Raw genomic sequence first — 14,951 nt, forward strand, 5'->3', positions numbered from 1 at the left:
CACCCAAGCACAGCAGGACGGGGTGGCTTTGTGCTTGGGGGAAGAAAATGTCTTCAAGTAATGGTTTTTGATCTCATCCTCACCCTGCAGGAGAGAAGAGGGTGGCTGGGCCAGGTTTGAAACCGGAGGTGCAACATGGCAGAGGCTCAGCTTCTGAGGGCTGCAGCGAAAGCTGGCTGTGGCGGTCGCAGGGTGCAGCCTGAGCAAAGCACCTCGTGCTGTGTGGGACAGCCACGGTCAGGGGCCAGAGGGGGGTTGAGGGCAAGTACATGAGGATTTCCGTGATTTATTTGGGAGCAGTTCCCTTGTGTCTGCAGGCCAGCACCTAAGGGTGCTGGTTGCAGGGTGGACGCAGCTGTCCATCATCACTGGAGCAGAGGAGACCAAACTTGCAGTTTTCTGTTGGGGCACTTCTTAGCCTTGGGGCCAGACTTTGCAGATGCTGGTGTCTCCAGGCCATGCTTGCATATTTCTAGGTTGTCCCCTCACAGGTAGTGTGGTTGTAGTGCCCACAGCACTGTGTCAGGCACTGCATGCTCTCTGCCAGGCCGGCCCAGGCTCCCGTGAAGGAGAGCGTCCCATTGTCGAGCATTGAGCTGGGAGGAGAGAAGCATGGTCAGGACGAGCTGCTGGCCGCTGCCTGGGTCCCTGGGCAGGAGCGTACAGCTCTGGGGCCCTTCACACCCACCTGGCAAAGAGCTGCTTGCAGCAGGTATACATGGTGTAGCTGGTAGAGCTGAAGTTGGCAGTGCTGAGGAAGGTCACGCAGTCACCCACTTCCGTTGGCACATGAAGGAGGCCTAGGGGACAAAGTCTCCTGTTTGGGGGCTCTTGAGCGACCATGCATGCAAATCCCACACCCCAACCCTGCTCCTCAGTCCCATACCCTGACCCTATGCTTGCTTGCAAATCCTGTACCTCGGACTGTACTTGCAGGTCCCATGCACTCTCCCACCTCACCGCAAGACTGTTGCAGCAGTGATCCCAGGGAACTCCTTGCAGTGCCCAAGAAGCTGTCTTTGAAATGTTCCCAGCCCAGATGAGGATAAAGGGCCCCAGCAGAGCTGCTGGGCAGCCCCTGGCAAATCCATGAGGGAGGAGCAGAGGGTTTGGAGGCCCTGGCAGAGCCATCGGGAGGACGTGCATGCCTGCACCTGCATTTATAGGCCTTTGCCTGTCCCCAGTTCATTCTGGCCCTCTGGCAGTGGGCAGGGACTTACCTGCCAGGCAGGCATTGAGCATGGAGACACATGCGCCAGTGAGTAGGGCTCGCAGCACGATGGACGCCAAGTCACCCTTGCGCTGGGGAGCCATGGAGGCTGCGGGGACAAAGCAGAGACTGGGGCGAGTGAAGTCCTTGCTCTGGCTCCACCCCGGGCTGGGAAAAGAGGGGGATGAGTCCTAGGTCCCCAGCTGGCTCTGTCGCATAGCGCCCTGCCCACCCTAACCGCTAGTGTCTGGGTGACATGGCAATCCCAGCCAGCACCCAGCACACTGTCTGCACTGTGCCCATGCTGCACCCATGGGTGATCAACCAGAGCGCTCAGTGCTCTCAGCACTGGCGTCTCTGCTCTTTGCCACATGGCTGGGCGGCACCTGGGCTTGTGGGACATGCACATCCTTTTGCCCATGGGTGCAGGGCAAAATGATCCCTAATCACCTCATGCAAATTCTGTTTCTTATCTGTGTGCTGGCAGAGACTGAACATGGAGGGTTGAGGACAGCAAATTCCTTCTTCCCCAGGATTGCCTTGCATCATTGCTAGACACCCAGGACATGAGTCACACTCACCCAGACCTCCCAGCATGATCCCAATGGAGCTGAAGTTGGCAAATCCGCAGAGTGCAAAGGTGGTGATGCTCTCGGCTCGCTCCTGGAGGGCACAGCAGCAGGGAACAGTCATCTCTGCCCAGGAGCAGCCCCAGAGTTGTCATAGTTCCCAACCCAGACAGACATGATGGAGATAAGTCCCTCACCCCAATCCTTTCTCCTTCAGCTAATTTTGGGAGCAAGAATGCAGATGTTAGGCAGCCTGCCCCTGGGAGAGGCTGGGCCAGGGGAACAGGAGGCCCTCTGGAACCACGGTCCGCTCCACCAAGGAGCAGGATAAATGGGAAAGAGTTTCACTGACTCGTTAGGATGACCCCATACCCAGCAGTTAGTGAACATCCACATCTAGTTGGCCATAGGTGCCCTCCCACTCCAACGCAGTCATCCTCCTGCCTGACCAGCCATGTCCCATGCCCCATTTTATCTGGATCCATCCTGCCCTGTGCCTGGCAGGGTGGCAGGTGCCTCTCACAGATATCCACTGCTTCCGGCTCCTATCCCACTCCTCCAGACCCGACAGACGGTTTTTCTTGTATGTGGCCAGCTGCTGGTATGCCACAAACTCATTCAGGAAGATCTTCATCCCCAAGAGCTCGGCTACCAGCGGTGCGTCTGCCCAGTCTGCACCCATAAGAAAGGCCACAGGCATGAGGACGTAGGAGCAGATAACCTGGGAAAAGGATCCCAGAAGGGAGCAACTCAGAGCTGACCACCTGCACAGCCCCTGGCTTGGGGCAGACACCCACTGTCAGCATTTGCCAAACACCCAACGAGGGTCTCAGCAGCCTACTGAGGCAAAGGTAGGGATGGGTGAGGGATGTAGGATCTGGTAGCCCAGACGATGGGGCTGCACCTTGGGGATACCTGGAAGGAGAGCCCTTCGATGTCTACCATCTCCCCAAACCAGCGCAGGGCAGCATTGATGAACTCCAGCGCCGCCAAGAAGGCAATGAGGTTGGCTGCAATGTTGGCTACGAGCCCTACGGAGGCTGCAGCCCCATTGCTTGCAGCTTCCAGGATGTTCTGCTCTTCTCTGTGTGGAAAAAAATCCCAATGAGTTCATGTGGCTAAGCATTCTGTGTGCAAAGTCAGCTCCTAGTCTGTGGATGTCTGCACACCACAGGCTCTCCCAGCCTCGGGCCACCCAGAATGTCCACTTGTCCCCCCCAGTTGCCCCCATGGCTTCCCCGCACTGGCAGGATGCATATAGCCCCACTCCACCATCCTCACACTCACCCCCTGGCGAGGCGGATGCTTGCTTTGCCTTTGAACTTGGACTCTTCCACTTCAGGGTAGACCAGTTTGGACATGGCAAGGGCGCAGGGCGCAGCCATCACGGAAGCTGCGATCAGTGATGCTGCATCTATCTACAACGTGCAGACTGTGGGCTTAGGCAACTCCATGCGAGGCTGTGCCCCAGGACATGCCACCCCAGGGAACCCCAGCACATTGCTGGCATGAGCCAGCAATGCTCTGAGCAGTTTGGGCTTCTCGGGGTGGGAAAATTGTCTTTTTCCCATCTAAGCTGGCCATGGCATGTAGGGCAGCTGGCCTGGATGGAGGCATTGCTGCAGCTGAAGTGGTCTTGGCCTCGGAGATGTAAATTCTCCTGCTGTTTGACCTCGTCATAATGATCCTTGTCCCTTTCTCATCCCTTTCTATCAGTATCAGAGCAATAGATTGTGCAACATTGCAAACTTCTTCCTGCTGGCAAAGGGCCACCCTCACAGTTTCACACCTTCCCTGCCTTCCGAGTGCCAACATCTCATTTCTCTGACCTTTCATCCTTGGATACCCATTTAAGGAGACTAATTAATGTTTAAATAGCAGGATCTCAGCCAGCAGATTGAGGGGAAGGTTTATTCCCCATTATAGATCACTGATGACCAAAAGAAGTGTGACCAGCAGGTCAAAGGAGGTGATCCTGCCCCTCTACTCTGCTCTCGTGAGACCAACTTAGAGCAGTGTGTGCAGTTCTGGTGTTCTCAACATAAGGAGGACATGGAGCTGCTGGAGCAAGTCCAGAGGAGGCCACGAGGATGATCAGGGGCTGGAGCACCTCTTGTATGGAAGCAGGCTGAGAATCACAGAATCATTAGTGTTGGAAGGGCCCTCTGAAGATCATTCAGTTCAACCCTCTCCCAAGGCAGGGCCACCCACAGCAGGTCACACAGGAACATGTCCAGGCGGGTTTGGGATGTCTCCAGAGAGGGAGACTCCACAACCAACCTGGGCAGCCTGTTCCAGTTCTCTACCACCCACAACAGAAATAAGTTTTTCCTCATGTTGAGGTGAAACTTGTTGTGTTTTAGTTTATGGCCATTGCTTCTCATCCTGTCACTGGGCATCCCTGGGAAGAGTCTGGCACCATCCTCCTGGTGTACCCACCTTTGAGATATTGATCTGCACTGATGAGATCCCCTCTCAGTCTGCTCTTTTCTAGAATAAACAGGCCCAGCTCCTGCAATCTCTCCTCGTAAGAGAGATGCTGCAGACCCTTGAGCATCCCTGTGCCCTCCACTGGACCCTCCCCAGTAGCTCTTTGTCTCTTGTACTGAGAAGCCCAGCACAGGACACAGTGCTCCAGATGTGGCCTCACCAAGGTTGAGTAGAGGGGGAGGAATAACCTCCCTCGACCTGCTGCCACACTTCTCCTGATGCACCTCAGGATACTCTTGTCCCTCCTGGCTCAAGGGCACACTGTAGCTCATGGTCAACTTGTCATCTACCAACACTCCCAGGTCCTTCTCAGCTGAACTGCTCTCTAGTAGGTCAGCCCCAGCCTGTGCTGGTACTTGGGGTTCTTCCTCCCCAGGTGCAGGACCCTGCACTTGCCCTTGTTGAACCTCATTAGGTTTCTCTCTGCCCAATTCTCCAGCCTATGGAGGTCCTGCTGAATGGCAGCACAGCTTCAGATGTATTAGCCACTCCCCTAGCTTTGTGTCGTCAGCAGACTTGCTGAAGGTGCACTCCAGCCCTTCATCCAGGTCATTGATAAACAAGTTGAACAAGACCAGACCCAGTATTGCTCCCAGGGAAACACCACTGACTACAGGCCTCCAACTGGATTTTACTCACCGACCACACTGATCATGACCCTCTGAACTCTGCCGTTCAGCCAGTTCTCAATCGACCTCACTGCCCATTCATCTAACCCACATTTCCTAAGCTTACCTGCGAGAATGTTATGGGATACAGTGTCAAAAGCCTTGATGAATTTAAGGTAGATAACATCCACTGCTCTCCTCTCGTCAAGCCATCTTGCCATGTCATCACAGGTTATTAGATTGCTTAGGCAAGATTTACCCTTGGTGAATCCATGCTGACTACTCCTGATGACCTTCTTCTACATGGTTGGTGATGACTCCAGAATGACCTGTTCCATCACCTCTGCAGAGATGGAGGTGAGGCTGACTGGCCCGTAGTTTCCCGGCTCCTCTTTCTTGCCCTTTTTGTAGATGGGAGTGACATTGGCCTTGCTCCAATTATCAGGCACCTCTCCCGTTCTCGATGATTTTTCGAAGATGATGGGTGCAGCTCCCTCAGCACCCATGAGTGCATCCCATCAGGGCCCATGGATTTATAGGTGTTAAGTCTGTCTAACCTATCCCTAACCCAGTTGTCTATGATCGGGGGAAGTCTTCCTTTCTCTGGCCACCTTCTGAAAGTTGGGGCTGTTCAGCCTGGAGAAGAGAAGCTGCATGGAGATCTCAGAGCAGCTTCCAGTAGGCTTCCAGAAGGAGGCCTACAAGGATGCTGGAGAGGAACTCTTCACCAGGGACTGTCGTGATAGGACAAGGGGTGACGTGTTTAAACTGAAACAGGGGGAGTTCAGGTTAGATATAAGGCAGAAGTTCTTTACTATGAGGGTGGTGAGGCCCTGGCACAGGTTGCCTAAAGAAGTGGTAAATGCTCCATCCCTGGCAGCGTTCAAGGCCAGGTTGGACAGAACCTTGGGCAACATGGTCTAGTGTGAGGTGTCCCTGCCCATGGCAGGGAGTTGGACCTAGATGATCTTAAGGTCTTTTCCAACCCAAACCATTGTATGATTCTATGAGGCCACATCTGGACACCGTGTCCATGGCTGAGACACTGATGAACTGGAGAGGGCATCCCTGGGTGGGTCAGGGCACAGGACCACCAAGGTCATGCTGCAGGAGTGGGGCTTGTTCAGCTGGGAGAAAAGAGGGCTGGGGGGTTGTAGTAGCTGTTCTAAACTATTTAAAAGGGGTGTGGTGGGAAGACACTGCTCAGAGATGCCCAGGGAAAGAGTGAGAACCAATGGCAGAGTTTCAGTGGGGAAATTCCAGTTGTATATATGGAAAAAGTATTCTCCACAAACGAGGTTCCCATGGGTCCTCACTTCAGAGAGGTGAGGGGGGATCTCCTTCCATGGGGTGTTCACCACCAACCTGGACAAGGTCCTGGACAACCCCTTGGGCTTTGTCATCACATCATTTGGACAGGAGGGTGGATCAGAGACCCCCATAGGGTCCTTCCAAGCTAAGTTATCTATCTCATGATTCAGTGAGATTTCCCCTGCTCACTGTGCAAGGACATGCAATGAGGGTCCCACAGCAGTGCCTCCTACCTGGCAGGGCTCAAGGTTCTGGCCAGACCAGCGGAGGTGAGGCTGGACATGGAGGCACCCTGCTCTCATCCTGCTTATGGAAGGGAACCATGGGGCACCTGCTGCGGGTCTTCTCCCACCCAGAATTCCAGGGCCGTTCTTGTGTGCCAGGACCCCATGGCAGGGAGCATGGGGCACACATCTGCTTATGCACTCACCCCAAAGGATATGTAGGCACCCATCACGCTGCCTGCAATTGTAGAAAAGCCGCCAGTCATCACAGTGTGGATTTCTGAATGGGTCATGTCTGCAAGATATGGGCGGATGAGCAGCGGGGCTTCGGTCTGCAAAAGAGAAAACCCTGTTGTCCTTGAGACAGGGACATGCAGGGCTGTAGGTCTCCTGGAAAGGAAAGAGAAGACTCTTCCTTCAGGGCAGGCTCAGCTGCAAGGGCTGAGGAGCTGAATCTCCTGCCCAGGACCTTACCTGTCCCACAAAAATGTTCCCTGCCACACTCAGGGTCTCAGTGGAAGTGGTGCCCATTGAGACCTGAAGGATCCAGGAGATCTGGGGAAAGACAAGGCCACTATGTTTCCAAAGACTCCTGGCACCCTCCCACCCACCCCACGAAGCAGGGCCCGGTTGGGCCCTCAGGCTGCACACAGGTGGTCTTGGGAAGTGTCCACAGTCCAGGTAGCAACATCAACTCCAGGACTGGACTTTCTCAGGAGGACATGCAAGAAAGACAGGGGTTGTGTCTATTCTTTTAGGCAGAACAAATCACCCCAAATTAGTACTATGCCAATTTTCCTGGAACATCCCTCAAGCTGGTCACAGTAGCCAGAGAACCCACCAGGTTCTTCTTTTCACTACCATCCCAGAGCCAGGTGTGAGGCCCTACCTTGACAATGAGCCACTGCATGATGCCAAGGTAGTAGAGGATGGACATCACACAGCTGAAGAAAACAACAATGGGCAGAGTCTGTAGGCAAGACACCGGGGCATAGGGTTAAAGGAGAGCTGAGCAACACATCTAAGTACACTTGGGGACCAAGCCCTTCTGACCCATGAAATGGGCATGGCATGGTATTGCATAGCCAGCCCTCACTTTTGGGGTGCCACAACTCTGGGCTGGCAGGTGGGGCAGGGGACCAGTGCAAACCCCTTATGGCACTGAGGAGGTCCGTGAATGTTTGCAAAGCTGAGGGAGACCCATGCTTGAGCTGGTTGAACTCTGCTGCAGCAAACATGGCTGCGTTCAGCTCCATGCTATTCAGGATCCAGCAAGGCAGCGAGATCAGAAGAGAACCAGGCTCAGCCTCTCTCTCCCTATAGCCCATACCCCAAGCTGACCTGAAAGGCAAAGACTTCTTCAATGAGCGTGTTCCCAAAGACAAAGCTGGAGCCAGCTGTGGTGTAGCCCAGGAAGAACTGCAGTAGAGAAGTTACATGGGAGGATGGAGATCATTAGCTCTCTCCCTGACATCTCACTTCTACCTAGCAGGGGTCTGTGCCCCCAGCCCCATAGCTCACTTCACCACCCCGCCAGAGAACGACCCTCTGAAACCTAAGCTGGGGACACTGGTGGGCTGTCTCCAAGTGCTGGGGCACAGCTCCAGCCTGCAGAGGAGGCTGCACTAGAGGATCCTGGCTGCTGCAGAGAACCAGGAAATAGCTGGCTTTTCTCCAGTCCCAAACAAAAATGCTTCAAAGTGTGCAGTCCCTGCAGCTTCCCCACCCCGTGCCATCCTCTGCTCTTCTTGCAGGTCCTTGCATCCCAGGGGGTGCTACATGGAGGGCACAAGAACGGGGTGGTGTGAGCAGATGCAGTACCTGGACCTGGTCACCCAGCCACTGGAAAGCTTGGATGCCAGGGGTTGTTCGGAGGATGAAAAGTCCAAATATGAACTCCAAGCCAAGACCCCAAAAAACAGCTCTCCAGGACACCTGGGGACCAAGAGCAGAACAGGGACTGAGATGTTAGTGAAGCCTACAGACTTCCCTTTCTTAGCTTCCTGCCCCTTTGATGGCTGCTTATGGCAAACACCTGCATGAAGGTCATGGGGATACTAACAAAGAAATTGGCACAGAAACCCACAAACATAGTTTGGTTTTAGGGGAAAAAGATGAGTTGGTGGGACCCAGGAACTGGCTGGTGGAACATAACCTGCCAGGCTTACCCAGGAGGAGAAGAGCACAGAGACCTTCTGATGGTTTGACAGGTAGTACAGACCTGCTGGATCAAAACTTCCTGTTCATTAATCCTTTGGAGGAGGCAGATTGCCCAAAACATTGAAGCAGGTTGGGTTGGAAGCCACTGGGGCTTCAATCACTTCTGCCCAAGTCACCTGAAGCTCTGGCCCACCCTCAACCCACAGACATCTGAAATTCAGGCATGAGTCTGGTGCTGGGTCTCTGGGTCTGACCCACTATGAGAGACATGATGGCAAACATGATAGAGGCACCATGGAAGAGCACAGGGATGAGCAGTGGGAAAAGAGCAGTGAGGTGGCTTTGGGGCCGGTTCCATCCCCCCAGCTCAGCTCCCCATGCTGTGTCCAGCTGTGCCCAGGAGCCCTGCTGGACTCTGCTTCCTCCAGGGAGCTCCAGCGATGCGCCATAAGGGGATTCCAGTGGGAGGGAAGCACATTTTTCCCAGTACTGGAAGGCTACATCCTGTGAGGGCATCAATGGGCAAGAAACATCTGAAACACATACTGCACTGTGGTGCTTGGAGCAGGCAAACAGGAACAGCACCAGGAAGCAGAAGCCAGCCAATGAGATGAGTTGCTCTGGATTTTTGGCGGTGTCCAAAGCCAGCCATGTGATCAGGCCTCCCAGGAGGGCCACCCACAGCAGCCTGCAAAGGAAATCCCAGACTGTCACAGAGACGATGTCCCGTTGGGGAGAGCAGCTCACAAAGGGCAGGAGCTAATTGTGTGGGAGATGCCACTGTGAGGTCCATGCATCTGAAGAAACCTGGGGCTCAGACACAAAGGCATCTGTGAACAGCCATCGTGCTGCTGAGGTAGAGTAGCAGGACGTTACTGCCATGGCTTTTAAGTGGTCCCAGGCTGGGCCATTCCTCATCATTCATGAGGTGCTTGCAAAGGACAATGGCATGTGTCCAATGTCACCAGCTGCTGGTTGTGCTGGCAGGGCAGCCATGGGAGAGGGGACCACGTACTGGGAGGGATCTGGCCCTGCCTTTTCCTGACTCACCATTTCAGCCATAGCCAGGACTTTTTGAAGCATTTCCAAATGGGGCTGAGGAGCAGCAGTACCTTTGCCCCACAGTGCTTCTTGAAGAGGTTCCAGCAGATGAAGAAGACAACCACAGCAGTCATCACAACCAAGGCAAGGGCTCGCTGGAAGTTGAGCCAACAGGCCGCAATAAAGTAGCACAGGTAGGCTGGAGAAGGCACATTGGGGGTCAGAAATATCAGGCCCATAGGACCATGGATTCATAACACTAACCACAGCCAACAATGAGGTTAATTTCCTTGAGGCTCCCATCTGTGCACAAGGAGGACTTAGGGAGCACCATCCCACCAGCAGGGCTCACTGGTGACAGCACCTCAGCTGTCTAGGGGCACATGGAGCGACCAGAACAGGCACAGCAAACCCTTTGGGTAGGTGGATAAAGGGGAGGAGGACAGTGAGGAGCAGGTAGCCCTCATGGGCAGGAGTGGTGACTGAGGAGGGGGCAGGCCATGGGGTGAGAGTGGATAAAACCTCCACATGGGTGGCCATGCCCAGTGATGGAGGTTGGGGGAATGGCCAGCCAAAGGGATGTGGAGATGGGGTCTCAGCACTGGGAAGTCCTCACCTAGTCCAAGGAGCCCCAGGATGACCCTTCTCAACACCTTGGCATAAGCCTTGCAGAAGCGCTTTGCCTTGGAAGCCGGCTGCACAGCCTTCCTGGGGAGAGTCACATGCCAGAGGCTTGAGAGGCACAGAAAATGGATCCTGAAGATGAACCCAACCCAGCTCAATGGAGCCAGGTCATGACTAGAGGGTGCTTGCAGCAGCAGCATGGTTGATAGGCGTGCCATGGCCTCCAGCAGACTTACTGCCTGCTCCCAGGAGGAGCGACCTGGCCAGTTGTGGCAGAGGAGACCCCACCACACACCCAACACCCCGGGCACAATGCATAGAGGCTTGTGCTGGGTGGCTGCACTGCTGGCTGCACCCTACAAAGCCATATGAAGCCATCAGGCACTGTCCCTGCTATGTGGCCAATACCACCCTGCTCTGCCCCCTGATCAGGGGAATCACTGGCTCAAGGATTGCAGACTTGCTATGGCCACTGGAAACACCCTACATAGATGCATCTCCAGGGGTTATCCTACCTGCAGTAGGAGGAGAATCCCCCTTTCCCTTCTCCTCTCCTCTCCTCTTTGGTCTCACCACATGGACGATCACATTCCTCACAGAGTCTCTCCTCCCCCTGGAAAACACCATTAGCTGGAGCACCCTGAGCAGCTGCTGTACCCCACGGGAGGGGAAAGGAGGACTTACCATGGAGCTGAAAGCTGAGTTATCTGAGCCCTTCCCAAGGTTGTCCAGGGTTATCTGGTTTTCTTCCATATCCAGAAGTGCAGCAGCTTCAATGCATTAGAGAAACAACACTGCAGGGGAACAATGCTGGCTGGGAAGAGAAAGATGGGATCACCTCTGGGAAGGATGCATGTCCAACCCTGATTTCCAGTTCTGGATCCCTGAGAGGAAAACACCCTTCGCAGTAGAGATTCAGAGTAGTTTCTGCACCAGTACATCAAGGGACCATCCCATAGGATCCTCAAGCTGTGGGGAGAGAGTGCTGACTCCGTTGTTCTCCTCTCTTGGAAGATTTGCTCTTCCATCTCTCCAAGGAATTACAGAAGAGGACTAGGTGCAGCAGGAAGAGCTGGTACTGCTCCTCCAAGTTGGTGGTGGTGGCCACCAGCCTCTGTGAGCAACCCTGCCGGTGGGATTCTACAAAAAATAAATCTGGCTGCATCCCCCATTGAGTGCAACCGAGTAACATGGTCTGGGTTGGAAGGGACCTGAAAGCTCATCCAGTTCCAACCCCCTGTCACAGGCAGGGACACCTTCCACTAGAGCAGGTTGCTCCAAGCCCCTGTGTCCAACCTGGCCTTGAACACTGCCAGGGATGGGGCATTTACTACTTCTCTGGGCAACTTGTGCCAGCGCCTCACCACCCTCACAGGGAAGAGCTTCTTCCTTATACCTAACCTAAATCTCCCGTTTCAGTTTGAACCCATCACCCCTTGTCCTATCACTACAGTCCCTGATGAAAAGTCCCTCTCCAGCATCCTCGTAGCCCCCTTCAGACACTGGAAGCTGCTCTGAGGTCTCCACGCAGCTTCTCCTCCAGGCTGAACAGCCCCAATGTTCTCAGCCTGTCTTCATAGAGGAGATGCTCCAGCCCCTGATCATCCTCGTGGCCTCCTCTGGACTTGCTCCAGCAGCTCCATGTCCTTCTTATGTTGAGGACACCAGAATTCCACCAGGGCGCATGTCCTCACTTCCACCTTCTATAAGCTTTTTTCCTTCTGAGTTTGCCCCCCTGCCCTCTAGGGCTTTATAACATGGAACCTTACTGAGCAGGTTCCTGAAGAGGCCAAAGTCTGCTCTCTTGAAGTTCAGGGCAGTGAGCTTGCTGTGTACCCTTCTCACTGAGAATCTCAAATGGAATAAGGAAGAAGGAGAAGGAAGGCTAGAACAAGGATAAGGAAGGATAAGGATAAAGATAAGGAATGATAAGGATAAGGAAGAAGGTCTTTTCATGTTCGTAACTAATACAGTGCAGCAGCAATGAGTAGAAGTAAGTGGTAGTTTGCATGGGGACTGGTCCTGAAGGAGAATCATACTAGGAGAACTAGTCCAGCACAGGCAGAAGAACCAGTGTCATACCAGGGCAGGAACCCTTGGAGCATGCCACTTGAGCTCCCTCCTGGAGAGGGGTGAGGGAAGAGCAAACAAGTTGCAGAGAAGGTAGCGATTGATTGTAGAAGCACTGTGTGTGAGGACAGAGGGAGTAAGGAGTTGTCCTTGCTTTGGAGAAGAGTCATAGAGGTCTGCATGGAGAAAGTGAAGAAGGCAGGGTCATTGACTACTTCCTCCAGTGTGAGAATTAGGGTTCACTGAAGGGACTGTCGCAGCCCTGAATGCAACGAGTGGAGGTGAGGAGTTTTGGAGAACATCCCCCTTGGTGTGGGACCTCACAACAGCTGAAGGTGGCAGTTGGTTCCATGGGGACCACTGAGGCATGCTGGCCCCCAGTGCGTCCCTGGGCTCACGGCTCCTCAGCAGCAGGGCAGGACCCAAGGCCATGGTAGGAACCTAGGACCCCAGACCAGGGCCTCCAGCGCCCCCAGTGTTCCTCAGGGCTCATGGACCTCTCACCAGGACCCTGGCAGTGAACAAGAGGACCCCCTCTTCCCAGGCCCACCATTTCAGGACCACCCTGAGATCCCTCTGGGATTAGTGACCCTGCCGGCACCCCCAGTGCTCAGTGACCCCTCCAGGACCCCCGAGGGCTCCTGGCTCTCCCCATCCCTCCCAGGTTCAGTGCCCTCCAGGACCCCCATGCTGATGCCACCACTGTGGCCCCCTCAGTGCCACTCCCTCCCCCCCAGCACCACTCCCTCCCCCCCAGCGGCTCATCTGGCTTCTGTTTTGGTGAAGCTTCTTACACTGCTGTCCACCTCAGGAGTGGGGCCACATGAACAGGCAGCCAATCAGTGGGGCAGCAGGTGGGTGCCCCCATGCTCCCCCTATGCCATAACGCCTCACATCCTCAGCCCCTCCACCTCGTCGTGCTGCATGGCCGCATACCCTTCTGCCCTCCCCACTGCCTCCCTGCACCCCACGCCCTCACACCTTCTGTGTCCTCCTGCCCCATGCCCTCACACACCCCATGGCCTCACACCTGCCCCAACCCCCACGGCTACTGCCGACCCAGGACTCACCGTGCTCCTGTGCTCACCTGCCAGCCCCACTGGCCACACAGCGCCTGTCCCCACACCCAGTTACCGATTAACAGCTTGGTCCAAAGAGCTGGGCTGGGCACAGTGCGGCTGGGGCTGCCCCAGCTCCTCCCAGGGCCCACACCTGGGCGTCCACAAGGGCCTGCGCGGGACCCCAGCGGAGTGGCCTTGCTGCCCAGAAAAGGCTGTCCGGGGTACTTTTACCCCCAGGAATCCAGCCTTTACTCCACGCTGAGAAATGCTTCCCAGGAAAAGAGTCAGGCACAGGCGGCCTCCAAAGCTACCGTGGTGCAAAGTGGTGTCCCCCGTCCCTGCGCAGCACGGGACGAACAAGGCTGCAGCCAGTGGAATCGTTGCCTGCTGGTGTGCGCTGGAAACAATTTTTCCACGCGGGATGGTGGGAGCCGAATCCCCACGTGCGGGCACACGGGGTTTCCCTGCACGGGGAGCGGTGAAGTGTTGCGGGGCCAGCAGGGTTCGGTTCGGAGGACGCCGGTCTGGGTTCGGTGTATAGCGAGGGCGCTCAGCGCTGCCCGCGCCCGTCACCGCACTGGTGACACGGGGCAGACGCCGGAACGCAGCTGGTGTCACCCGACCATACGCGGGCCACGTGCTCCGCGCCGTCAGCACTAAGAGCTGCCTCGCTAGGTTAGCCACTCAGAGCCCCGGTAGCGCGCCGTGATCGTATAGTGGTTAGTACTCTGCGTTGTGGCCGCAGCAACCTCGGTTCGAATCCGAGTCACGGCATCGCCCCCGCGGTACCACGGCACACGGGCTCCACTTTTGCCCCGACGGCCTGATTGTTTTTTTTCCTTTTTCCACGTCGCGCCAATGTTTCACTGTTTGGGGTTTTTTTCCGGTTCTTGGCGAGGAGCTGTGCTGTGCTGCCCAGCCCGCCCGGCTCGGGCGGCGGGGGAAGAGGTAACGGCGCACGGGAAACTAAAATAATATAAAAACAGACATAGATGAAGCCACGGGGCAAAAGCAACCGCCCGTGTGCCGTGGTACCGCCGGGGCGATGCCGTGACTCGGATTCGAACCGAGGTTGCTGCGGCCACAACGCAGAGTACTAACCACTATACGATCACGGCGCGCTACCGGGGCTCTAGGTAAGGGTTTTCCCGAGGTGGCTCTTAGCGCGGATGACGCAGAGCACGTGACAGGAGGCGGGCCGGGTGGCTGGCACTCCGGCCCCGTTCCGCGATGTCTCCATAGCGATGCGCGGTGAGTAGCGGGTGCCTCCCCCCTCGGCGCGGGCTAGGCTGTGCGCGCTACGCGGGGCTCGCCCCTGCCTCGGCCCCGCCCGTTCAGCCCTTACCGAACCCGGCCTTGCTCCCCACCTGCCCCCTAGCCCGGCCTATGACCCTGGCCCTCTCCATGCCCCTCACCCTGCACCCTGGCCTGACCCCACCTCTAACCCCATCTCACCTCCTTTCCTGGTCACAGCCCCAAACCCTGCCCTGTGCCTCATCCTGATCCTCACCTTACCGTGGTTTTAACCCTCTCTGACCCCACTCCTAACCCTATCCCCCCTCCTCTGGCCTTGCTCAACTGCA

The 14,951-nt window shown here is 55.7% G+C and overlaps 1 protein-coding gene and 2 non-coding genes across 4 annotated transcripts; 1 reads left to right on the forward strand and 2 right to left on the reverse strand.

The window, feature by feature from the left end:
- Positions 1–52: 52 nt before the first annotated feature.
- LOC115613050 (sodium/nucleoside cotransporter 1-like) lies at positions 53–13,431 on the reverse strand. 2 transcript variants are annotated; one of them, XM_030498073.1, is made up of 18 exons: positions 13,395–13,431; positions 10,922–11,051; positions 10,753–10,850; positions 10,230–10,321; positions 9,623–9,812; positions 9,119–9,260; positions 8,234–8,347; positions 7,754–7,831; positions 7,302–7,382; positions 6,887–6,967; positions 6,619–6,744; positions 3,067–3,197; positions 2,695–2,863; positions 2,303–2,500; positions 1,792–1,873; positions 1,221–1,319; positions 689–800; positions 53–596 (listed from the first exon to the last, which is right to left on the reverse strand). In XM_030498073.1, the coding sequence occupies exons 2-18, from the start codon at positions 10,988–10,990 to the stop codon at positions 473–475; spliced, it is 1,986 nt and encodes a 661-aa protein (XP_030353933.1). In that variant the 5' UTR covers positions 10,991–11,051; positions 13,395–13,431; the 3' UTR covers positions 53–472. The 2 variants fall into 2 exon arrangements, with proteins under 2 accessions (XP_030353933.1, XP_030353934.1); XM_030498074.1 differs by lacking the exon at positions 13,395–13,431 and having other exon boundaries at positions 10,922–11,061.
- Positions 13,432–14,070: 639 nt separating this feature from the next.
- TRNAH-GUG lies at positions 14,071–14,142 on the forward strand. The gene has a single exon. It is a non-coding gene; the product is annotated as a tRNA-His (tRNA).
- Positions 14,143–14,414: 272 nt separating this feature from the next.
- On the reverse strand, positions 14,415–14,486 carry TRNAH-GUG. Its single transcript has one exon. It is a non-coding gene; the product is annotated as a tRNA-His (tRNA).
- Positions 14,487–14,951: the final 465 nt, after the last annotated feature.

This window comes from Strigops habroptila, chromosome 9 (assembly GCF_004027225.2).
Source record: "Strigops habroptila isolate Jane chromosome 9, bStrHab1.2.pri, whole genome shotgun sequence".
In the NCBI taxonomy this organism is placed as follows: Eukaryota; Metazoa; Chordata; class Aves; order Psittaciformes; family Psittacidae; genus Strigops; species Strigops habroptila.

What these genes read in the sequence shown, in the direction of transcription:
- LOC115613050 (XM_030498073.1), bottom strand. Translation starts at nt 10,990, where the DNA reads ATGGAAGAAAACCAGATAACCCTGGACAACCTTGGGAAGGGCTCAGAT. An exon ending in GGATTCTCCTCCTACTGCAG is followed by an intron (nt 10,322 to 10,752) that starts GTAGGATAACCC and finishes GACTCTCCCCAG; the next exon opens with GAAGGCTGTGCAGCCGGCTT. An exon ending in TGCAGTGGCTCATTGTCAAG is followed by an intron (nt 6,968 to 7,301) that starts GTAGGGCCTCAC and finishes GTCTTTCCCCAG; the next exon opens with ATCTCCTGGATCCTTCAGGT.